Below are 25,339 nucleotides of genomic sequence, written 5' to 3'. Positions count from 1 at the left end.
AAATGCCTGCATTCCCATGCCTGTTTGGCATAAGAAACCCATCTCTTCTTCTTTCCAGCCTATGACAGTGAAAGGCCACACTGCTCCCTTCATATAAAGTGTAATGCCTGTCAGTTTCACACAGAGTTTTAGTTCAGTCAACCAGTGATCTTGCAGACATAGCTACTCCTACCCAATTATTAATAAAATTGATCATTGCAGTATGGATCCACTTTAACACTGAAAAAAACAGTCAGTCTAATACAGAAACGCACAAATGGGTGTCCAAAATAGGATTGCTGGCACAGAATAACTCCAGTACTTTAAGTATGTGTATCATTAACATGTGGGAAAATATAAAAATATTGTTAAAAATAGAAAAACAAATGTATTGGAATGGTATTGAAAAATAATCCCAATTTAAAAAAATTAATCCCTTTTGTTCTTTGTTAAAATATGCGGCATTGTAGGTTAATTACCTGGGCCTGGTTACTCGTGCAAATTAAGGTCCAGTTGGCCAATCAGAGGAGTGACGTTTGCTGCCTGAGGGTAGAAAGATGTACATGGGGGGGGTGATTTCATTGCTTGAAATTGACTCACCAATATTGGGCTAGAGTTTATAGCACTGGGTGAGATCAGGCTGTAAAGTGCCTATGAGATCTGGTAACCCTGCTGTGGAAGAGGAACATCGATTTTGTTTTCTTTTGGGAACTATTCTGTAATGTACTACATTCAAAAAAACTTGAAACTGTGACTGTAAATCTTTTGGATATTTTAGAATTCCAATATAGTTGTGGAATTTTTTTGGAGTGAAAAACTTTCAGGACAATTCACTTTGTCGATTAGGTCAACAGAGAAGTCTCCTGTTTTAACAAGTAAAATCAAGCAGCATTTTGAGAACAATCCTATCTCATAAAAAAATCTTGTTTTGTGAAAGTGCTAAGAAACCTACTAGTTATTAAAATTCTTTTTTTTTTTCATGTTGCGCTGCACGTCGTTCATTTAAAAGCCTGCCTGCACAGCAGCTGCTGCTGCTTGTGGCGTGCTGCGTGATCTCCATGTTGCGCTGCGTGACGATCATTTAAATGCCTGTACAGCAGCTGTCCTCTTATCTACTTTTTTGTCTCGCAGGAACATTAATGTGTCTCTGAGAATTTGTTTGTAAGTAGGGCGTGTCGTGCAGGTAGTCTCGTGGGACTTCAAAGTGTCTTCTGAGAAGATCACGTCCCGTCTCCCTCCCAAGATTTTTTTTTATAATAGAGAGATATAATATTTAATTTGGATATACCTGTATATTTATCAGGATGTTGTCTTTTTATACATTCTTAATCCATTTAAGGATTGTTACATGTTATTAATGTCCTAGAATTCAGTCTTGGTTTGGTTTGTGACCTAGCTTGCTTTATACAGTGATAGCTGATTGTGAAACTATTGCTGCAGATCCAATGATCTTTGTTCAGATCTTAGTCCTCATCACTTTTTTTGTGTAGTTTTCACATCCTCCATGTGCTTGCATGGGTTCTTCAGTTTTCCTACTGCATCCCACGAACACGCATGTTATTTTGTAACGCTGCTTATGGGTGACGGTGGATGTGTATATAAATGTGCTCCGTCATAGATGGGAGTTTAGTTCAGGGTTAGTTCCTGCTAAATGTCCAATGCTGCCACTATAAGCTCTAGCCCTTGCAAATCTCAATTTATAGGTTTATAGGATGTAAGGGAAGACATATTTCCTACCTAGTCTGCTCTTGTATCTGCATTATGCTACATAAAGGAACTTGTTAACCTAAATACATCAATATAGTGCCTTTCATTATCTGTTGGTTGTGAGGGGAAATGTAAATACTCATATTTGCTTATACTCAAGTAATTAACACTGCAGCCCTGACTGAGTCAGAGTATTTGGGTTTAATTATGAACTACTTTTATATAAGTAAACATACTTTCATAATATTAATTAAACACCTGTTTTGCTGTTGAAGTTGCCATATAATGGCAACAGCTTCTTGTGTAGAGTAGGAATGATTAACTAAAAACAAACTGATATGGCCATATAAAGAAACACAAACATCTTTGTTCACTATCTTGATATGTAATTTGCTACCGTGTCTGTCCAGAATTTTAAATCACCTGTAGCTCACAAACTGTTTGACCTATTCACCTGAAACTTGGTACACATATACTACGTGACATCTACTATCCGCTTTCTGGGTGATGATTGACCTCCAAGGTTATTCCTCTTTTTATTTTATTGTAGAATCAACTCTCAGCAGCGGCCAGCAGGGTGGCTGTGTGGCACATGCGTACGGCCGCCATTCTCATCCCTACCACCTTTCTCGTCACTTCCCCTACCTCTTCATATCTTAAATCATCCTTGAAGCACATTGAAGACTTAAGTGCCAGCCTAAGTGAAAAATTAAAGAAAACATACTAAGTAATTGCAACACAAACTCTGACTTAATCAGTTTTAACGTGAAAAGAAGCTGACGAAAGAAGAGAAGAAGCGGGCCGCTAGGGTGGAGAAAAGAAGAGCTGCTCAGGACACTGCAAGTGCATCAACCTCTGAGCAAACGAATGCTAAACGAACAGAGGAAGAGTATGAAAACTATGAAAGCTCAAGTCAAGTGTATTCATGGCATTTTATCATGCAGTGTTGTTCCAATATATAAGGAGTAACCTAGTTCTCCAAGCCAGAAGATAAGAAAGTGTAGCAATCATCTAGTTGACCCTATTGGCCATTGTCTGCTCCTTTCCACCCTACTCGCTATAATAAATTACAGAAACACCTAAGGCCTAAGTGGTTGCATCACCAGAGGTATTGTCAGCTGAAGGGTCCCTGCAATGCCCAGTCTCAAAGGGCTGGCAACATGGATACCCAGACCAGAAGTACAATTCTGGTCCTCCTCTCCTGCCCACCCTTCTCCACCTTTGACATTAACATGTATACCTTATTTATACATACCTTAATAGCTTTCTGAATATTAATGCAAGAATCCCGGATAGTATGCAGCAATTTGTTGAAGCGGCCCATCTCCTGCACAAGTACTGTGTTCATACTTTGGTTGTAAGCAGTCGGATATTTCCTCATGGCAGCCTCCACATCAAAATTTGCTGGTAATTTGCTAAGGATGTCTTCAGCCACATCAAATACCATGTCATCGGATGACTTGGAGTCCCCTCCCGAGGTACGAGACTATAAATGTGTAAATAAAGTTGATAGGATTAGCAACACAATGTGTTGTTTGACTGTATCAGAGTATCATACTCTAATGAAAAGATAGAAGTGGATTTTACTGAACTGTCATATAATAAATTATTTATAATAGACAATAACGTAGTTCTCCCTTTTATGGTATTTTCAACATTTTCAAGATTATCAGTATGCCAGTTATGGATTAAGAATTGGATTCATAATGAGGATCTAATTTTTATTTAAAAATAACTCAGGTCTAATGCTACCGAATGCTAAGGAATGCTACACTCATTAACTGCCACTGCACACTGCGTGTACCAAGGTCCGGTTGTTCAAACCCTACATGAGCTCAAAAACAGAAATGGAAGAACGACCTGAAGGTATTTGTTTCCTATATAAATGTAATTGTAATGAATGGTAATATGAATTAGAGAAAGTTAACATATAGAAATAAACAAAACAACACAAATGCCTTGCCACAGATGATCTAAACTCTTCTTTCCCAGATGCCCCCTGACATGGGTTTTTGATCCCTCTCTCCCTCTGTTTGTCCTCAATATCTGACCATGCTCCTTCCCTATCTAATACTGTTTGTTTTTCACTTCTTTCTGCTAATTGTAAACTTAATTAGCTCTGATAGGACTGGCCAATTTAAACCTTCCCTGGTGTCTACTTTAACTACCCTAACCCCCTTCAAATCTATAATCATTGATGAATCTTAAAAGAAATAAGACTACCTTGGCCTATTGCCCTTGAGTGGACTTTAGTGTATTTATCCCTTTGAGATTCTATTAAAGGGCCTGGCACCCAGGATTGTTGTTGGGGTACATGCCCTTGATAAAACAAACCGGGGTCTCCGTAGCTTACCCCTTCGTATTGCAGCTACCACCATCTAACAGCCCTAAGGTACTGCAGTGCCTCTTAAAATCTAATCTCTGGAGTAAAGCAAGTGTAAGTTACCAAACTATGGCCTCTTGCTTGCATCATCTGTTGCAGCACATGCTGTGCTGTGGCACTCTGCCACTCACGCTACTTGACAAAGGTCTTCTTTTCGCGTCCTATTTCTAAATCTCTCATCTTATTGTGGAATTTTCTCCTCCTCCAAACTGGAAAACCACCCATTGGTGTTCTGACCCAACAACTTACTGCACACAAAAACCCCTTCTGAAGTAAGCACTACATAAGTGGAAAAGACTAAGCACACATAATGTGTCCACTTTATTTGGTACACTTATTAAATATTAGTCTAATGAAATAATGTCTCCAAAGCAGCACAATTTATTAGGAACACCTACTTAAAATTAATTAGATTGAATAATGCCTCCAAAACAGCCCAAATTCAACAAGTTATCAAGAATACAACAAGGAGCTGGAATATTTTTTAAGATACTTTGTCACATGGTAACTCAATGGCACCCTGTAGTTCTCTACCTCACACTCGTGCTGTAAACCTCTTGTTCCCCCTCATCCCAAAAGTGTTCCATTGAATGGAGATCTGGAGAAGTGTGCTGACTACAGGAGTAAAATGAAGCCACTGTAATGAGAATGAAAGCTGCTTAAGGCCATGCATGCTGTGTGGTATGGGGTGTTATCCAACTGGAAGTATTCATTTTAGAAAGAAAGGGAAAGTGCTTAGGTATTCTGTGGCATTCAAAGAGTTGTAATGTGTGATAAGAAAGCATTCACCACTCCATTACACCATCATCCATTTGCCTGAACAGTTGATACAAGGTAAGACAGATCACGGGATTCAGGCCATTTACATAAAATTCTTACCCTGTCCGAAGAAATCAAGATTTATCAGAGCAGGTGACTTTTATGGAAACCTCAGTCATCATGATCATGTGCACATTTGTAGCCCCATGTTCTTTTTTCCAGCCGGCAAGGGTGGAACGCAGCTTTAGCCCATCTACCTCAAGGCCTGGGACATTTCAGCACACTATGTGTATTTTATGGGCTTCCTGTTAACTTAAATGAGTCATTCTTCTCTGACCTTTCTCAACACCAGATGTTTTTTGTTTATCACATTATTTGTTGTCAACTGTAAAGACAGTACTACATGAAAATCCTAGGGGTGCAGCTATTTCCGACATGCCGGAGCCAACACATCTGACACCTACAATCATAGCATAGACAAAGTCATTTAGATTCCATGCCCATTCTAATATTTGGCCAAAAAACATCAAAACCTTTTATCCATGTTTGAATACCAAATATATTGAGTTACAGCCACATGACAGATAGCCTGGAGAAACAGACCATCTGCGTTAATGAAAAGGTGTACCTAATAAAGTGGCCACTTTATGTATTTTATCAGTTGTCACTTTGGGTACTGTTGAAGCCTGATGTGCTTAGTCTTCATCACTTTATACTCTTATTTCATCAAAATGAAGCAAATTTCAATAATACTCTGAAACATTCTACACATTCTTAACCATAATAAAAAAAATTTACCAAAAAGTAATCTTACATGCGACAGATCACCAGACCATCGTCATTTCTAATACTTACTGGCATAAAAGGGAATTTCTGCTGAAACTCTAAATACTGTATTAACATTCCAAATAACAATAGTTATTATTCATTTGTTAGTTCCACAGCTTCCTGAATCTTCTCATGTTGAACCTCGTAAAACTAGACTACTCAGAAGAAAAGCCTTCCAGATTATTATTAATGCATTAAAAAAAATATTGATTTGAATGTTTGCATGCTCTGAAAATATATACAGGTGAGAAGATGACAAAATACATCCAACCAATCAGGTTTGGTTTCCTATAGATAAAATATTTAAAAATATTTATACACAGGAGTAAATAAAAAGGAGCACACCGAGAACACCTATGGTTATGTCCCAAGTAGTCAGAAAATCACACATAATGCACTTTTGTTTTGGAATAGTGATATTAATTAAAACATTAGACTATATTTTATTGCAACATTGAAATATGATATAAAATGAACTCAGATTTACTTTATTAAACAAAGGTGTGCATTATATGCAGATTTAATTCAGACTACAGCCACCACTCTCATTTACACAGACGAGGACAACGGCGACTTTCGGTTATTGTTGCAAGGCGGACAGTTACACCTTGGAGCTGTGCCAGTTTCCCACTCCCATGATACAACTTGCATTTCTAAAATGTTGCTAAAAGTGGCATGATGGCAGGCATTCCTTCAGAAACCCATATATCATTTCACGTCTGGTTACTGTCTTGGTGGAGTTTGACTGATATCCCTGTGTACTTCGGGATTTTCTCTTGTATCCTCCCATATCCCAATGATGTGAGTGTGAGGCTGATTGGCAACTCCAAACAGGTTTAGGGTGAATGATTGCATTTAGGTTTATGCCCTGTGATGGACTGCTGTCTACTCCAGGGTGTCTGCTGTAGTCAGTACAGGCTCCAATCCTGGCTGCACATGATCTTAAATGGACTAATATAGAATAAGGAAATCAACTGATAGAGTGGTAGTCAGCAAAATTGACAACCAAACCAACTTCAGCCCATCCTGGTAATGTCTAACTATGGTTTACTGTTAATGTGCCAATGTAAATGACAAAAAATCATCTTCGCATTTGGTAAAGTTACTGTAAACAATGCCTTCAACTGCAAATGTGACTCCATAGTGTCCATTTTCAGATAGCCCTTATACTCTGTAGCTTTAGAAGAACAAATGGAGAAGATGCTGCTGAATAGCTAACAAAAGCCTTTGTAAGAAGTATTCATGCCAAATAGTAAAAACACAAAAGACGCATGTGTGTATCTATGGACAGCAAATATGAGATCCTGAAAATGCATCTCTTTTGGCAACGTCCAAAACTTGGCCATTTTTTGTAGTCATTAAATAAAGTTACTTGCAGAAATGCAGGGAGTTATGTCTTAACTTGTTCACTGCGGGCTAAAACACTGTGGTGGAGAAGCAATGCAACAGGGACATTAAAGGTTCAAATGTTGCAGCTTAATTATTTTCATATAAAAATCTGAAATGATAGAGTGAAAATAAAATCAATATGTTTGCTGCAATAATATGGTAACATATAAATACAATTTTCTTTCAAAAACTGACTGAAATACGTGTAATTTTGAGTTGCCACTTATCTTTATCTATATATTTTGGGGTATGGAGAAAAAGCAGAGAGCCTACAGAAAGAACACTGAAACATAGGGAGAACTTTCAAACTCTACATAGACTGTAAGGAGACCACAAATTGAACTTCGTTTCCTGGAAATGTAAGGTATCAGCATTAAACACTGTGCCACCATATCATCCTGTAAAATAAAAACCTTATATATTTACAATACATAACACATTTATTTATTTCCTTATATCACAAACATTTTTAACCAAAGAGTCATTGATATCAGAATATGACACAGTTAACATATAAAGACAAACAGACAAATAAGAAGTTGGAATATGTAATACACACTGTGATATGAAAATAAAATTAGCAATTATCAAGGTGATGCTGCAAGGTACCTTAGTTCGAGAGATTTAAGTGACAGTTTTAGTTCTGCTGAATGTTAACACATTGCCGTGACAGAAAACAAGCATATTCGTAGCATACACATTACCTTTGGTTTCAATAAGGTGACAGAAGCCACCTCATGATGGCACCAGAATGAGAAAGTTACCCCCAGATCTGGCTGAGCTCCACTGCTGTAAACAGTTACATTACATATTTCAATAATGGATTTCTAATTAAAGAAACTATTTGCTTACTAGCTGTGTTTGCCATCTAAGATTAGTTTAAATCTAAAGACCACAGTTTTTTATTCAGTACATGGCTTGTCCATTTCTTCTGGTAAAGTAACACACACTTGATCCCTATCCCTCATGGTGGCCTTTTGATCTTCGGATAGAGCCGCCTGTTTTTGCCACTTCCTCTTGACATCACTCATGGAACTGACAACTCTTATGGTCAAAATGTTTTGCTGGGAAAATGTGGTGGTGGTTGCTACCATTTTCGCCCGGTTTAATGACTCTAGTCTAATCGATTTGGGACTTTGGTTTCACAACGGGCACATCGATTTATCATTATTTTCACTCATCCATTACCCATCATGCAAAGTTATTAGTCATTGTCATTACCAACACAGCTATAAACCTCGCTCATGTGGCACGAAAGGGTGTGGGAAAGTTACTACCATGCCACTGTTGCTGTTGTATAACATCAGGAAACAGAATAGGCCAATAAGACCAATTTTCTTATTTTTAGACTTTTTTGGTAGTTTGTTATCATTTTTAATTTTAATTTTTTGACCCTTCTTCTACATCGGCAGAATGGTGGCTCTGAGGCTAGGGATTTGCCAGTTCGAATCCCGTAAAATGCCAAAAGGGACTCTGCTCTGTTGGGCCCTTGAGCAAGGCCCTTAACCTGCAATTGCTAAGCGCTTTGAGTAGTGGGAAAAGCGCCATATAAATGCAAAGAATTATTATTCTACATGTTTTGCCCATTTTTAAATGTTTCTTCCTTATCCTAGCAACTGGACAGATACACACACACACAGACATTTATCCTTTTATTGAGGTGTATAAGCCGATTACTGTCCTCCCAGCAGTTACTCTCTGTTGGACGTATTTAGCATTAATGTTTGCAGTGCACCATCTATTCTAATGTATTTTGTAATGCATTTAGTAATAACATGCTGTGCATTTTTCACTTCAACAGATGGCGCATCACAAACATTAGCACTGCTTTTACAAATCCCATACGAACTAGTTGGTAATAGAGACATAGCAACTGGATGGAAACACAGATATTTGCCCTTTTATTATGGTGGGTATGTCTTTGCTTACTCTATGCTAACTTCGATAAACAAGCCATTCCTTCCTGGGTGTCCACTAAAATTTGTACAATTGTCATCATTAAACCTAGATCTTTATTCAAGATATTTATAGGACATGGCAAAATATAACATTCCCATGCCCACTTAATCCAATTCATGGTTGTGGGGGGTCAGAATCTTTCTCAGCAGAATTGGATGAAAGGCACAATGCTAGTCCACTGCAGGTCCCATTAATCCCCATACTGGGAGCAGTTTGGAATCTCCAATTTATCTAACCTGCAGGTCTTTGGTAATGTGATAGGAAAACCCATGTTGACCCATGTAGATATGGGTGTAATATATTTGTTAAGGTTTTGTAAAAGGTAAATTTCCTCTATCTATTATATCTATAGTGCGCACTCTACATCAGGGGTCTCCAACCTTCCCCCCAGAGAGCTATTTCTTCATAATGAAAATGGCCAAGAGCTACTCATGTTTATTCTCATAGCTTATTTCAACCCAAACAAACTGAATAAGCTTGTTTTGCCTGAACATTTATAAAACTCACATTTTGCATTAAAACATCACAAAAAATATTTAGTTCACCTGGAAGTGCATTTTGTATGTCTGAATCTCACACTACTGAATTAAAACATGAATGCTGTCAAAACAAAACAATGCAATTACAAATACACAGATATTACTTATTCATTTGTCATTATGTTACATGTCACTGTTTCACTTCACAAGAGTATTCACATGTCCAGTTGCAGGTGTGATGTGTATTTAGTCTTTTTTAGTTAGTGAGATGACTGGCACTGCATGGAGTCAACAAGAGAGGTGTATGGTGGAGTGTAGCCACTTAGGTTCATTCTTATGGAGTTATGAGAATATGTTCATCTGTCAGTTTTGTTCTGAACTTTGATTTCACGACATTCATGTCAGAAAAGACAGACTCACAGAGGTATGTAGACCCAAACAAAGCAGACATTTTCAGAGCTGCTTGGTGAAGATTCTTAAGAGTTATCTGGCTCTACTAAGCACCATAAATGCTGAGAATGCTGTTGAGACTTTAAATGCACATTATTTTGAAGATTTACTAATAAATAATATATAAAATCCAATGTCTGTCTGCTTTAAACGAGACAACTACTTAAAGGATTTAGATCAGGTTTTTTTCTATAATTTGTTTGAAAATTCTGGTTAATCTGCGGTGGGTTGGCACCCTGCCCGGGATTGGTTCCTGCCTTGTGCCCTGTGTTGACTGGGATTGGCTCCAGCAGACCCCTGTGACCCTGTGTTCGGATTCAGCGGGTTGGAAAATGGATGGATGAATTCTGGTTGATTTTGCGACTTCTCTCATTTCGCAATGTATCATAGTTCACTTGCAGTACCAATTTTTTTGCATGAATCTGAGAGACACGCAGCGGCCCGGGTGGGGGGTTTCGGGGGTCTCTCCTCACTCATTCGCCAGCTCTGGGGCATGTACTTTAACTCCGCTTAGATAGCGAACGAGAGAACAATTGAATTCAATTTTGTTTGATATTTAAAATAAAGTGTTACTTAGGTCTTGAGTTTGAGTCTGGATATTCTCTTAAGTGTATGCCACATTGAAAAGATAGATTGCAATTCAGATCGTGGATTGTGATATGATTTTTTGGGAAGATCGCCCACCCCTAATTTGACTAATCAGGTTTTCAAATTTATGTAGGATTCATTAACCCTTTGGAGAGCTACTTGGAAAGGGGTTGCGAGCTACTGGTAGCTTGCAAGCAACGTGTTGGAGACCCCTACTCTACGTGAATAACATCTAGTTGTGGGGTTCAAAACCAAGGCAATGGTTCATTATACAAAGATATTGTCTGTTTTTACCTGCATTATTATCAATCTTTAATTTACTATTGTTTTTTGTATCAGTAAGGTGCTGCTGGAGTATGTGAATTTCCCCTTGGGATTAATAAAGTATCTATCTATCTATCTATCTATCTATCTATCTATCTATCTATCTATCTATCTATCTATCTATCTATCTATCTATCTATCTATCTATCTATCTATCTATCTATCTATCTATCTATCTATCTATCTATCTATCTATCTATCTATCTATCTATCTATCTATCTATCACTAGATGAGCAATGACAGCACACTTAAACCAGTTAGATAAAGCTTAAGCTAATCTTTAAATCTGGGCATGGATATGTCACTTCTTCCTGAGCTATCAGTACATTTCCATATGTAAGAACACACACAATGCTGGATTGCTGAGAGGGAATTGTTTGTACAAAACACCAAAGTTCTTGGGACCTGGTTCTGAGTGTAAAGCACTTCTCCTTTCATTCCTCTTTTGTCTACTTACTTTTAACATCTTTGCTGTGTAAAATAATATAACACAATGCCACCCTGTGCTCATATCATTCCAGTCTGGATCTTTGTCTCTTCCTGTATATTCATGGCTAACAGTCTGTTACGTGACTAGCTGTTCCTGATCACAAAGGCCTTGTGCCAACACAGTTAGTTACTATTTGCCTGGAACAAAAAATAATTCAGGGGTGTGGGAACAAGAGAAAATACATTCAAACAAGTGGTAAATGGTCAAGGCGTTAAAGTAGCCAATAAATACACATGCAGTTGGCACAATCTTGTAGTCAAAACATGAGAGCAGGGCTTCTGATAACATGAGAAATTTAATAACACAAGACATTCAGAAACAACTATAGTAAAGAGATCCACAAAATAACACAGTTAGAGAGCACCAAAGGCACTTACATGCTGCAACTAAAATATCAGAAAGGTCAGGTGATGATGGAGGAGCACAATAAACAAGAGGCAAGGCTAACAGGCATGGTCAAAAGCAAGGCCTCATATCGATTCATCCATTTTCTGAACCTATAATAAATCTCAATTCCACATCACTCTCAAATTGCTCTTATTTTCTTATCACAGCGTGTATTCATTATTCAGTTTTTTTTTACTTTAACTGTATGACATATGTGGCCATTTGTCAACGACAAAATGCCACATAATCTTTCCCATCTGCTCTTGTTTCATATTCATCAACCTAAATGCCTATACAGGATAATGCTGGCCTTCTGTCAATAGCACATCTTAGTGTTAATATTAAGATACCCTTGAAAATCCCAAAGAATGAAAAAAAGAATGAGTTAAGACATACAAAATTAAGAATAATAAGATTGTTTACTTACGGCACTGTCACTCTGTTCAGAAGAAAATAAGCAAAAATAATAGCAGGTGATTGTGTGGAAAAGAAAATGAACAGCAGACTTTTTATTAATGAAGAATGAATGAGATATATGGTGACATATTTGTAAGAAACGACCCTACTAAAATACTAAACAAATGCAAAGCAAGTGTGAATTAATATTCAGAGGAAAATGTGTACAAGGGACAGTATAATGAAATGAGCTCTGTAAATTTGATGCCAGTCACTGACCAATTATGCCAGTCTCTTGTTATCATACTGTAGACCAACCTCACCAGGATGAACAATTAGGATCTGAAGTAACCAATAGCATATACTCATTACCATAAAACATCATACTCACTACTCCGTGAAACATATTGAATAGATGTTCTGATTAAAGATGGCACAATAAACTAGAAGACACCAACCTCGGCCATCCAGATTCAACTTTGGGGTATAACAGTCACATCTGCTATATCACATTTCCTAAAGTCCAGAATAGAAACTGCTCCTATTCAGCATGCTAGCATCTAAGTCAGGGGTCGCCTACTCCGTTCCTGGAGGACCACCGTGGCTGCAGATTTTCATTCTAACCCTTTTCTTAATGAGTGACCTGTTATTGCTGCAAATTAACTTCTTTTGAACTAATCTGAATTGACTTGCTCTTGAAGACTCAGACCCCTTAATTGTTTCTTTTTCCTTAATTAGCAGCCAAACAATAATGAGGTACAAAATGAGCCAAAACAACTGGTGTCCATCATACAATATCTGAAAATAAAGAAAGATGAAGGTCTCAGGAATGTCGATCTGTTCAGGTCCCCAAAACATTTCAACAGAAAATCAACAATTTCGGAAATGTCTGCTAAAGCACCACGAGAGCAGCAGCAAGCCACGAAATTAAAGAACAGGTTTAATTAATAACTAGAATCAGCATCTCATTAAGTAGCTTGTTGGAGTGAAATTGGTTGCCGTTTGAGGCCCTGACTTAGTTGGTCTTCTGTTGGCTCCATCACTTCACATTTCATTTCTGTTTGGGTGCCATTAAGGAAAGAAATGAAGCAATTCAGGGGAACGATGATGAAATTCAGGGGAACAAATCTTAAAAAAGCAATTCAATTAAAATGAATTTACAAAAAGTGAATTAGCAGCACAAACAGGACACTTATTTAAAAAAAGGGTTAGAATGAAAACCTGCAGCCACGATGGTCCTCCATGACCGGACTTGGCGACCCCTGATCTAAGTGAATATCCTTTTCATACTGTTTCATTTGGAATGATGTAGAAATTTAGACAACAATATGATTCATTTGATTTTTGTGTAATGCCAATTATGTTTTAAACAGTAAAATTAATGTATCAGGCTCATTAAATTAAATCAATTATATTTACTATGCTAGTACTGAAATGAACAGCTATTAAGACAGAAGATTCACAGAGATATATAAGTCCAAAACAAAAGATAATTAGAAAAACTTTTTTGTCACCGTTACATTAAAAAGCATACAGGGTAAAGTATAGAGGACTAACATATTATATTTCTTAACTACTTTCTATTCCAATGGATGGGGCAGAGGAAAAATCAATGTGTTTACTGCTTTAAAGGCCTTTAGTGTTATTCTGCTTGGTGAAGTGGCATCTCAATGGCCATTTGAATTAAGGATGATGTTTAATGAGAATATATGTGTGCTTAGGGGGCAGAGGAGTCAAATTCTCAAGCCACACACCTTGGAAGAGTGGGGATAAAAGATTAATTTAGGGAAATTCCTGCAATTCTGATTTCTCCTCCATCTCCTTTCATGTCTGTCTTTTGTCTACCTAACCAGAGAAATTTTCTGTCTCAGAATTAAATGCTACATTGATGAACCATGAGCCACCATATGAAAAGTTCCATAGTTCCCTGTGATGTCTATCTGGCATTCTGTAGGTGGACCTTGAGGATGTCTTTAGACCATCTAGACCACCTTGGGTTCTCTGACTTTGACTCAGTTGAGAGTAAAAGACTTGTTTGGGGGAGATGGAAGTCAGAAATTCTCATACAGTGGCTTGTCTAGAGCAGCTGCGTCTGTAGGAACATAGCTTCAATGTTGGTCATCTTTGCCTCAATAGGGATATTTGAATTGATGCAGCAGATCCCCCATTTTAAATGAAGAATCTTTTGGCCATCTCTCTTCTCAAGAGTTTTTAGGTGACAATGGTACTAAATCCAAGCTGCTCTTATCTACAGAGTGCAGAGAAAAGTGATGTAAATGGCATTACAAGCCATTAGCGTGATTTCCTTTTTTTAAGGCCATAATGGTCAAAGACTCACTGGCACAGTTTCCTAAAGGAGATGCTAACACATGTAATGAAGTGTTGACCTTTCCCCTTGATGGCTGCTGAAGTATGAAAAGTTGTTAACAGCTTTAAGAGCTTTCTCCAGAGATAATGACTGCCATGGACAGAGTTAGCCACAGACATCCTGGCAAATCTTGGCTTTTCTGATGTTTAGAGCTTTCATGGTCAAAAACAACATAGTCATCTGCCTACTAGAAGTGAATTTTATCATTTTAGCCACTTTAGTCTTAGCCTTAGATTAAAATAAAGAGTTTTGAATGAATTTGACAATGGTCTGTTAAGCAAGATTTTGTCACACACCACCTGTTGTGGTGGGGGCATCTTTCAGATTCTAATGTGGATGATTAACTTGCCTAGGAGATTTCGAGCAGTTTCCTCAGGGATAAATCCACAAAATCTTGTATTTGCACTTCTAGTGGAATATAGTAGACAATGACAAGGTCATGTTTGGTACATTTGTCCAAAAAAACAATGCTGTTGTAAATGGCCATTCCCATATTGTACCTGGAGAAGTGGACTTTAGAACAACATGTTTTTTTATTGTTGCATGTTATGCTTAAATTAAAATGTGTGATCAAAATGCAGCACACTAAGAATCATGCCAGTATTTCATCTTTAAAAAACACTTGGGCAAATAAATGTAGGATTCCATTGTTCCAATTAAACTTGCAGGACTTGCAAAAACCATAAGAATAATGGAAAGGATTGCATTCTTTAGTACTCTGGGCAACAGTATTCGGGAGGTCACCCAGCCTGTCTGCATCTAACTTCATTTTGTGGAGCGATCTCAACTAACCCACAGCAGTTGGTGAGCTAAACTAAAGCAAAAAAAAAAAAAAAGAAAAAGACGCTGAAGGAATTGTTAGCATCTTAAGAGTGCATGATAAGAAGATTTTAGAAAATGAATACAAGAATGTGTTTACAAGTGGGGTGAGCCTTAAGGGATAGCATTTTAAATACAAACTGCACATTTCAAAGAGACATAAAAAGTTTATTCTTTCTTCATACTAACTGAGGCAACCAAATATTCAGGTTAATTAGTTGTTCTTTGTTTCCCTGAAATATAAAAGTTACAATTAGAAACAACTGCTTCTTCTTCTCATCTGATAACAACAGTGGCCTCATGAAGAAAAGCATAGTTGTTCATTATGGGAAGCTACAGTACTTGAATACAATAAACTGAACCACAAAAAACATAGATATAATTATACCAGGCTAAAGAGATCTTCATGAATTTCTAAGAAATGAAATCTGCAAGAGAGAAAGCAGTAACCTTTAGGCAGAATTCTTAATAGCTTTCTGCTTATATTCATAAATCAACTAAGATACTGTAGTATAAGTTAATGGGAATAAAAGCAGGGCTAATCATCAATTGGAAAAATGAGCTGATATAAATATCTTAAGTGATATCATGCATTACTGTGATCCTGTTCAAAATATCACTAGGATTAATGTGACACAAAGTAACAGCATTAAAACATTTTTAACATCCAAAAACGTTTCTAACTGAAAGCTTCTAAGGTGAGTACCTGGGTAAGCAAGATGCAGTCAAACAGAAGTTGGGTTTCCGATTGGTCCTTGGTGATATCAGCGTTGGCGTTCATTCCAAAGATCTCTGGTGCTGAGTTCAAAGGGAGAGTTTTGGTATATTCTATGTAGCTGTTGTACTACAAGAAAAAAGTACCAATCAGTTGTGAAAATACCTGAACACTTCACAGACAGATCCATATGCACTATAATTATGGATCAGCCTCAATGGATGTGACAAACTTAAATATTTAGCTATTGCCAGGCCATCACGCCATACTATTTGTCTTCTACAGATTCTTTATACCCACTTGGTTGCTTGGATTTACCTTTAAGTCAAGCATCAAAGTGAAAGCGAACACTTATGACTTGTAAAATTTTGGCATTAACTGAAATATAATTTGTTGATATGGCCACTGCAGAGTTAAGTAAACCATTTTTTTTTTGTTGCAAATAATAATAATAAAAGAAACAGGCGGAGATATTGCTAAAATGACAAAAAAGCCTGATACTGTGAAAAACATAACCATGGAGTGTACGAAAAGTTGTCATTGAGGGATGAGACCAAAGGTTCAAAAAGTGATAAGAACTACAAATATTAAAAAGCAAAGAGAAAGAATTGCTGACCCTCAATACTGTGTTTGGAGTAGATCATATTTCTGCTAGTTTCGCAGGGCCAGATGTGACTCTTGAATGAGAATACACGACTGGAGGCAACCCATTAAAAACTATGCAGTGAATAGCAGGATATATCCACAGGGCTTTTTCCTGAAACACCTGCCCCCAATTTCTCCTGTCCATGCACTTTAAACTGCCGCCAGGGATTTGGATAGAGAACAAAAGAAACTGAATAAAAGACCTGACTCTGAGAAAAAATAAAAAGCTAAAATTGTTGTTATCAATTCAGGAGCTCAGTAGCACAAGGTAACTGAAACATAATGATTAATTTGTACATTTAAATGAGCCTAGTGAGAGCTACTTGGCTGCACGTCTTTCAGCTGTGCTTCTGTCTGCTATGATATCTTTCTGTCATTTTGATTATTGCATCATTATATGCATCACTAGATAAGCATTGTGGTTTATATACTACGTGTTAAAACGCTGCACCTATTCTGACATGGCGTGTATGCATTAACTGTTAGACAGAAATGTTATTCGCTTAGCCTTCACATTCTTCTGCTGGTGTCGTTAGGCTGACTTGATGATTCGGGTATGTTGAATACTGAAATCTGAATCTCCATTGGCTCTTCCAATAGAAAATGTCTTAGAGGCAATCCTATTGACAGAGCGTGACACATCGTTGACTTCAAATGCATATTTTACAGTTCACATTTTCACAAACATAGCTGCCAGTTCTTTCAAACTCACATTGACTCCTACACTCTCATTGTAATGCTGAACAAAAGAGACACACACAGCACCTGTGACCATGTATTGTTCACGTGTGATGTCTTCCAATGCCAATGTATAGTCTGAGTGTACAGAAAGGTTTTTCCCTTGTAACAGGCTATGTTTATTTTTAACATGTGCATTGTGCTCTGTCCACACGCAACACACATATTTTTAATAGGGGCGTTTTGAGGAGACTTTTCATCCGACTCTGCTCCTTTGACATGTGGAGCGCCACAGGGCTCGGATCTTGGACCGGTACTTTTCTCTTTATATATTCTTCCCCTATCACAGATTCTTAACTCTTTTAAGGATATCTCGTATCATATCTACGCAGATGATTTACAGGTTTATTTTTCATTTAAACCTAACCGAGTTAATACTTTGGTCACATTGGTTGATTGTCTGTCTTAGGTTAACGACTGGCTCAGTAGTAATTACCTGCAGTTGAATTCAGGAAAGACTGAGGTACTGATTGTTGTTCCTCCTGTTCTTCATTCTGAGATTAGCGTAAAATGATCTTCTGTCTCTCCTGTTATTAAGTCGAGTTTACGTAACCTTGGGTTTATTTTTGACCAGTCCCTGACACTTAATGAATATGTAAGATCAGTCAGCAGCTCGTGTTTCTTTCATTTAATAAATCTTTCTAAACTAAGAAATGTTGTTTCAAAGTCAGAATTGGAGATGCTTGTTCATTCTTTTATTTCCTCATGGCTTGATTACTGTAATGCTCTCTATATGGGTTTGAGCAAGTCCTCTCTCTCACGTCTTCAGTTAGTCCAAAATGCAGCTGCCAGGCTCCTATCTCATGCTAGCCAGAGTGATCATATCACCCCCATTCTGCACACACTGCACTGGATCCCAGTGTTTTATAGAACTCATTTTAAAGTTTTGGTACTTACTTTCAGAGCTTTGCATGGAGAAGCTCCTGAGTACCTAACCAGTCTGCTCCAACGCTATACAGCTTGTCATACTTTTAGATCTGGGCAGCAGGGCCTTCTAGTTGTTCCACGCACTCAGCTAAAAACCTGCAGGGATTGTGCCTTTCAGTCTGTGACACCAAGACTATGGAATAGCCTGCCTTATAGTCGGCATGCAGCTGAGCCTGATGATTCTTTTAAAAAACAACTGAAAACATTTCTTTTTAAACAAGCTTTTAATCAGTGCTGAATAGTTCCTATTTGTTTATTTATTATTTTTATTGGTTTTGTTTATACTGTTGTATTTGTACTGTATTTGCTGTTCAGTGCTCTGTGACCTTTTGTCTGTGAAGGGCGCTATATAAATAAACTACTACTACTTCTCTTTGGCACAGTTTATCGTAATCAGAAGCTTGCTGTCGGATCAGGTTACCAAAAGCACCTCTGATCTTTGCGACACTCAGTTAGCTGTCTAATTGTTCCACCCAGTTTTAAGCAAAATTCACTCATGCTTGTCACCAGACATATCTCTCTATTATAAAAAAAAAATTTTTTGGAAGGCTTGGAAGGAGACGAGACGTGATTTTCTCGGAGACACTTTAATGTCCTGTGAAACAAGGCAGTAAGACAAAAGGACAGCTGCTGTACAGGCTTTTAAATGTTCTAAGCACAGTGCGACATGCAGATCACGCAGCTCGGCGGCAGCAGAAAGGAAGCAAGCAAGCAGCTGATTAAGCAAATAGGAGGTATAAAAAAATGTATTTGTTTCCCATTGTATCACCGTTTAAGAGGGGGTATCGGAGGAGTGTGTGTGTTCAGCCCCCCTCCTCACAACACAAGCGGCAGAGACGCGAAATGGCAAATATCCATCCATCCATTTTCCAACCCGCTGAATCCGAACACAGGGTCACGGGGGTCTGCTGGAGCCAATCCCAGCTAACACAGGGCACAAGGCAGGAACCAATCCCGGGCAGGGTGCCAACCCACCGCAGGACGCACACAAACACACCCACACACCAAGCACACACTAGGGCCAATTTAGAATCGCCAAGCCACCTAACCTGCATGTCTTTGGACTGTGGGAGGAAACCGGAGCGCCCGGAGGAAACCCACGCAGACACGGAGAGAACATGCAAACTCCATGCAGGGAGGATCCGGGAAGCGAACCCGGGTCTCCTAACTGCGAGGCAGCAGCGCTGCCACCCCCTGAAATGGCAAATATGAAGAAATAAAAAATTAATGAAAATGAATGAAATGAAAATAACAAGCTCTTTAAATTGTATATCCAGTTAACCAAACTCAGGGGTGGGCGAGCGAAGCGAGCAGGGGGCAGATCCCCCTAGTATATACGTATATGTGTAGCATAGCGAGACTATATTCCTCCTTATATACTGTACTAGCATGATGGAAAATCAATTACAATTGCCTAGAAAAAATAAGCAAAAGGCGGAGAAAATAGGCACGCACAAGAGTTAAGGCATAAAAAGTGATAACTTAGAAGGATGACTGCTTTGTTCTGAATGGTGCTGAGATAAACTTAAGTTCTCTGTAACTCTGAAATAAAATAAAGATGTCAGAAAATATTTGGATAGATGAAACTGTAAGACAAGAGTGTCTGTCTTAGTCGAAGCCGATCCCCCATGCAGCTAGTTTTAATTTCTAATAATTTCCCAATCTGAAGTTAATTCATGTCATTCATTAGATTTCCTGTTTAAATGAATGAGGCATTTGTGTTCTCATAAATATGTGCTTCGTTTATGTTGTCATCAAAAAAGCTGTTAGAAGAAAATGGACATTTTTGTTAAATAATGAAAGTAATACATATTTCTGCATTTCTAAGAAAGGTGAATGTATATCTTTGGTCCTTTAAAACTAACTCTGAAGCTAATTAAATAAGAAATGCAATTAAAGGTAGTAATTGGCCTCTGATTAAGCAATTGGTAGGGATTATAATTTAGCAGCCCCATGGGGTCTTCTTCTTCAAGCTTGAGATCTACAGGTATAAAGCCTGTTGGAGGAATATGTTAATGCATGAGCTATTTTTAGGAAGTTGCTGATTGCATGGCTCTGATTGTGACATTTTTCAAATGCATGTGCTCCTCTTATTCTTTGGAGTGATCTTATATTAGCCTCTGAAAATCAAGGAACAGAACAGAAAAGTTAACTCTTAAATGCTGGCTTCCATAAAGACATTTAATATAGTTTAACTTTTGGCAATTCATATAGATTAAGGTTCATGGTGTTTTATATTTATCTACTGTATATAGAATAATCAAATAATTAAGGTACATTATAATTTATATAATCCAATTTTATGTTACAGGATGCCACAGCCTATTCAAGAAGCAATGAATACAAGGCAGGAGCCGAGTCCGAATGGATTGCTAGTAGGAAAACTGAAGTATCCAGTGAAGTATCCAAAAAAAAAAAACAATGCAGACACAGAGAAAGTGTGAAAACATCATAGAAGCAAACATAATCAGTAATGAGTTATCTAAATATGATCTGAAGAACATTTAACACACGAGGCTAGCAAGTTGAGCATCAGAGTAGTAATGAGCAAACCCCATGGAGTTTGCTTCACCTTGAGTTCAGTGAAATTCCATGAAATGCATTGAAGTCAATGGGGAAGGAGGAACTGAGCTAGTTTTGCATCAATTACAATGGTGACAGTGTGGTTTAAATCTCCCTATAAGCTATGTTGGACTTATTATTGTGGCCAAAAATGTGATCTGAACCATAAAGCAGCTCTGCTAACAACTGCACCACCTTGCCTCAAACAAAAGATGCATACAGAACAATGACCACAAAATAAAATAAAACAAATGGCCACAAACTAGAATATACAGTATATATATACTAGGGGGTTCCCCCCTACTCGCTTCGCTCACCAACCCCCCTGGCCTGTGCTATGCGCCAGCCACTTGCATCTCTGCCAATGGCGTTGTGAAGAGGGGGGCTGAACGCACCCCAAGGAGACGCGGTCGCCCCTCCGAAACCCCCTCTTAAACAACGGGAAACCAATGCAGTTTTTTTTTTAACCTCCTCTTTGCTCGATCAGTTGCTGGCTTACTGGTGCTGTTGTGCCGCGTGATCTGCATCTCACATGGTGCTTCAAACATTTAAAAGCCTGTGCAGCAGCTGTCCCACTCTTTGTCTTTTATTTCTGGCCCCGGGCGTGGTTATATCTCTATGTCTTGTCTCGCGGGACATGAGTTCTTGATATTTTTTAGTTTATAATTTAAAAATGGAATAAGAATCTAAAAATCTAACAACATCACATTAAAGTTCACTAAATTCTGAAAAGAATGATACCAAACATATATATGTACGTTTTAAAATAAGCCCGATTTAACACTAGAATTACCAAAGCCTACGAAAAAAGCCGTAGATCCGTCCTACCTTATATCCCTTCACACTTCTCCATCAGCGTCTTTTGTCCTGTAAATGTGTCGATAAGCAGCCTGCTATCACATCCCCCCACCGCTGCACAGTTTTCTCAGCTCAAGTCTGTTTACCTGCGTGTCAGTTGCTTTAGAGTTGTATAGAGTCAAAAGTCATAAGTCAAGCAACGGTCGTATCAAAGGGGTGTGAATGTTGCACCCTAACACGGGTTCTTTTTCTGCAGTTATATTCTTGAATAGAAGCAGACTTGTTCTGTTATATTTGTACCTTTTGTTAAAAGTGTTTATTTGATATTTGGACTTCAGGCTTAACACATTAAACACTTCATGTCTACATTTTGTAAGTTTCTGTTTTAACGATGTGTTTATATACTGTTGATTGTAGACACGGAACACAAATGAAATGCATGTGTTCCAAATAACGATCTATATAGTATTTATAAAAGGTGTCACTTTGCTTGACTTCTCACTCTATTCAACTCTAAGCAGTATATATATATATATATATATATATATATATATATATATATATATATATGTACTGTATCTATACTAATAAAAGGCAAAGCCCTCACTGACTCACTCATCACTAATTCTCCAACTTCCCGTGTAGGTAGAAGGCTGAAATTTGGCAGGCTCATTCCTTACAGGTTAGTTACAAAAGTTAAGCAGGTTTCATTTCAAAATTCTACGTGTAACGGTCATAATGGTCGACAACTTCTGCCATGTTAAACTTTCTTATTTATGGCGCCATCTTCATGAAATTTGGTAGGCGGCTTCCCTGCGCTAACCGAAACCAATGTATGTACTTATTTCGGTGGTAGGACGCCACTGTCAGCCACTATATTGAACTTTCCAACGGTCTTTGTTACTTATGTGCCCATCTTCAAGAAATTTGGTAAGCGGGTTCCCAACGCTAACTGAATCCTACTTATGTACATATATACGTCCATAGCCTGCAGCTCGGTCGCTGTGTGAGGCGGCGTTGTGTCCCCCATCCCCACGCCTCCCACGTAGTTGGCTGCCTGCCTATATAAGGCTGTCCATCGCTCTGGTCTCTTCATTCCCTTCCTTGCTTCGCCATGGTATTCACGTCTCCCTGCTGATAACTGCAGCCTTTTTATTTATTCCACGGCTTCTCCGCTGTTTTATTGTTCGTTTATTACGATTATAGTTATTGTGTAGGTATTTTAGACTTAGTTTACATTGTTCAGGTACCCATTTCCTTTATCGTTCCAACCGTACCCCCATTAACATGTCTATCAAGGTGATCATCATCGATCAAAGAACTGTCACTTACTGACTGTTTTCCATGCCCGGAGATGGCGCCTGCCTTTTCCATTCTCTGTGTTACATATTGCACGGCCATATCAGGCTCACTCTTGGTATCCGGAGGAACATTGTGTCTTATGTATTGAATGACTGGGACAGGTTCAAGGTGTGGACTGATGACGGTACAGGAGATAATTATGCTACACAGGAGCACTATAAGAGTGAAATGCATAAGCCCTTCACCTATGGTTCTGCATGTGAGTTGATGGCTGCCGCTGAATTGTTCGGTTGTCGCTTTCAAGTGTACTGAAATGGCCAAATATTTTACACCTTTGGACAACCGCCAATGCCTCTTAAACATCTTAGATTCACAGGTGACGATTTGAGTAGTGGACACTTTGATGTTTATGAATGTTTCAACTCTCAAAAGCTGGATGCGAAGTTATCGATGAAACTGGTTGTATGCTTACAACACTTGACAGATGCTGAATGTCCCTTCAACACAACAATTCCTGCAAATACTAACGTAATTGAAACAAACCATGAAACTCAAACCAATTATGACAGCAGCAATCCAAGCTGTGAGAAAACAGTAAAAAGGAGGCGTGTCAGACGTCGTGGTACATTTTCTGATGCAGCTAGATGGAAGTAACTTTGTGACGCTGCCGCCAAATACTCGCAGAAAAATCCAAAAGTTAATAGACACACTGTTGCTAAATACTCACAGGCAAATCCACAAGTTCATAGAGACGCTGTCGCTAACTACTCGCAGGCAAATGCACAAGTTAATAGAGACGCTGCCGCTAAATACTCGCAGGCAAATCCACAAGTTAATAGAGCTTCTGTTTCTAGGTACGATCCCAATAATGAAAAGCGGCTCATACGAAAACAACAGGTTTGGCTCAAAAAAGCCGATTGTGGATTTGCGTACGACCCAAACATACATTATGAATCTGACAAAACAGTACACATTGGATCCATGGATGTTCAGTGTGAGTATTGTCAAGCTCATAGGTGGAAATGCGAGTCTCCTGGTTTGTGCTGTAATGGTGGTAAAGTCTCTCTCACTCCTTTACATAAGCTTGCTTCACCGCTGCAAAGCGCGGGTATTTAGCTAGTGTGTGTGTATATATATATCTATACTAATTAATAAAAGGCAAAGCCCTCACTGACTCACTGACTGACTGACTGACTCATCACTAATTCTGCAACTTCCCGTGTAGGTGGAAGGCTGAAATTTGGCAGGCTGATTCCTTACAGCTTACTTACAAAAGTTAGGCAGGTTTCATTTCGAAATTCAACGCGTAATGGTCATAACTGGAACCTCTTTTTTCACAATATACTGTAATGGACGGCAGCTTGATGGCCGTGGGAGGAGGAGTTGAGTGTCACGTCATCACGCCTCCCACGTAATCACGTGAAAAGACTGTGAACGCAGTAGGGAGAAATGAAGGAGGAGCCGCAAACAGCGAAGAACAAAAAATTCATTAAACAATTGAGAAGGGAGTGAAACAATAAGAAGCGAGCGAGTAAAGCATACAAGCATCTTCATAAGGGAAACAAAGCACGGTGTAAAACGTAAGTTTAAATTAAGTTTATAGAAACGCTCCCGCTGCGGATTGCAATAACATATTCGCGAGATAAAAGAACGCAGTAGGGAGAAATGAAGGATGAGCCGCAAAACAGCGAAGAACAAAAAATTCATTAAACAATTGAGAAGGGAGCGAAACAATAAGAAGCGAGCGAGTGAAGCATACAAGCATCTTCATTAGGGAAAAAAGCACGGTGTAAAACGTAAGTTTAAATTAAGTTTATAGAAACGCTCCCGCTGCGGATTACAATAACATATTCGCAAGATAAAAGTTTAATGAGAAGACACGAGGTATAAACGAACCACACGCCATAGGGCAATGTTAGGGGCATCACCTCTGGCGCTGACGTTCGAGATTCGATTCCCGAGAGCGGATGCAGTGAGTGTGTACGCCTGATGAGTCCAGAATTACGGAGAAACACATGTCGCATACTCTTTGCATTATTTGAAAGTAAACTATTAAAACCATTCTATGATCTGCTTCTCGCAACTGAAAGACGGCACATGGCGGATGTTAGCCGACTTGCTGACCGCAACGTTAGGGGCTTCAACTCTGGCGCCGCAAACAGCGAAGAACAAAAAATTCATTAAACAATTGAGAAGGGAGCGAAACAATAAGAAGCGAGCGAGTGAACCATACAAGCATCTTCATAAGGGAAACAAAGCACGGTGTAAAACGTAAGTTTAAATTAAGTTTATAGAAACGCTCCCACTGCGGATTGCAATAACATATTCGCGAGATAAAAGAACGCA

The 25,339-nt window shown here is 38.5% G+C and overlaps 1 protein-coding gene across 3 annotated transcripts in view; it reads right to left on the bottom strand.

Annotated features, from left to right (window-relative positions):
• Nucleotides 1-25,339, bottom strand: part of dnah7 (dynein, axonemal, heavy chain 7) — a 496,694-nt gene that overhangs the window by 25,067 nt on the left and 446,288 nt on the right. For 2 of the 3 annotated variants that reach the window (XM_051930473.1, XM_051930474.1), the window contains exons 59-61: nt 16,013-16,150; nt 12,151-12,162; nt 2,942-3,172 (exon numbers count right to left, since the gene is read on the bottom strand). In XM_051930473.1, the coding sequence (XP_051786433.1) occupies nt 2,942-3,172; nt 12,151-12,162; nt 16,013-16,150 (381 nt within the window). The remainder of the gene's footprint in view (nt 1-2,941; nt 3,173-12,150; nt 12,163-16,012; nt 16,151-25,339) is intronic. The other variant, XM_051930475.1, reaches the window with a different exon arrangement.

The sequence above is a fragment of the Erpetoichthys calabaricus genome, chromosome 8, assembly GCF_900747795.2.
Source record: "Erpetoichthys calabaricus chromosome 8, fErpCal1.3, whole genome shotgun sequence".
NCBI classification, from domain to species: domain Eukaryota; kingdom Metazoa; phylum Chordata; class Cladistia; order Polypteriformes; family Polypteridae; genus Erpetoichthys; species Erpetoichthys calabaricus.
Note: the sequence above shows the minus strand (reverse complement) of the source record. Positions and strands in the feature narration are given on the sequence as shown.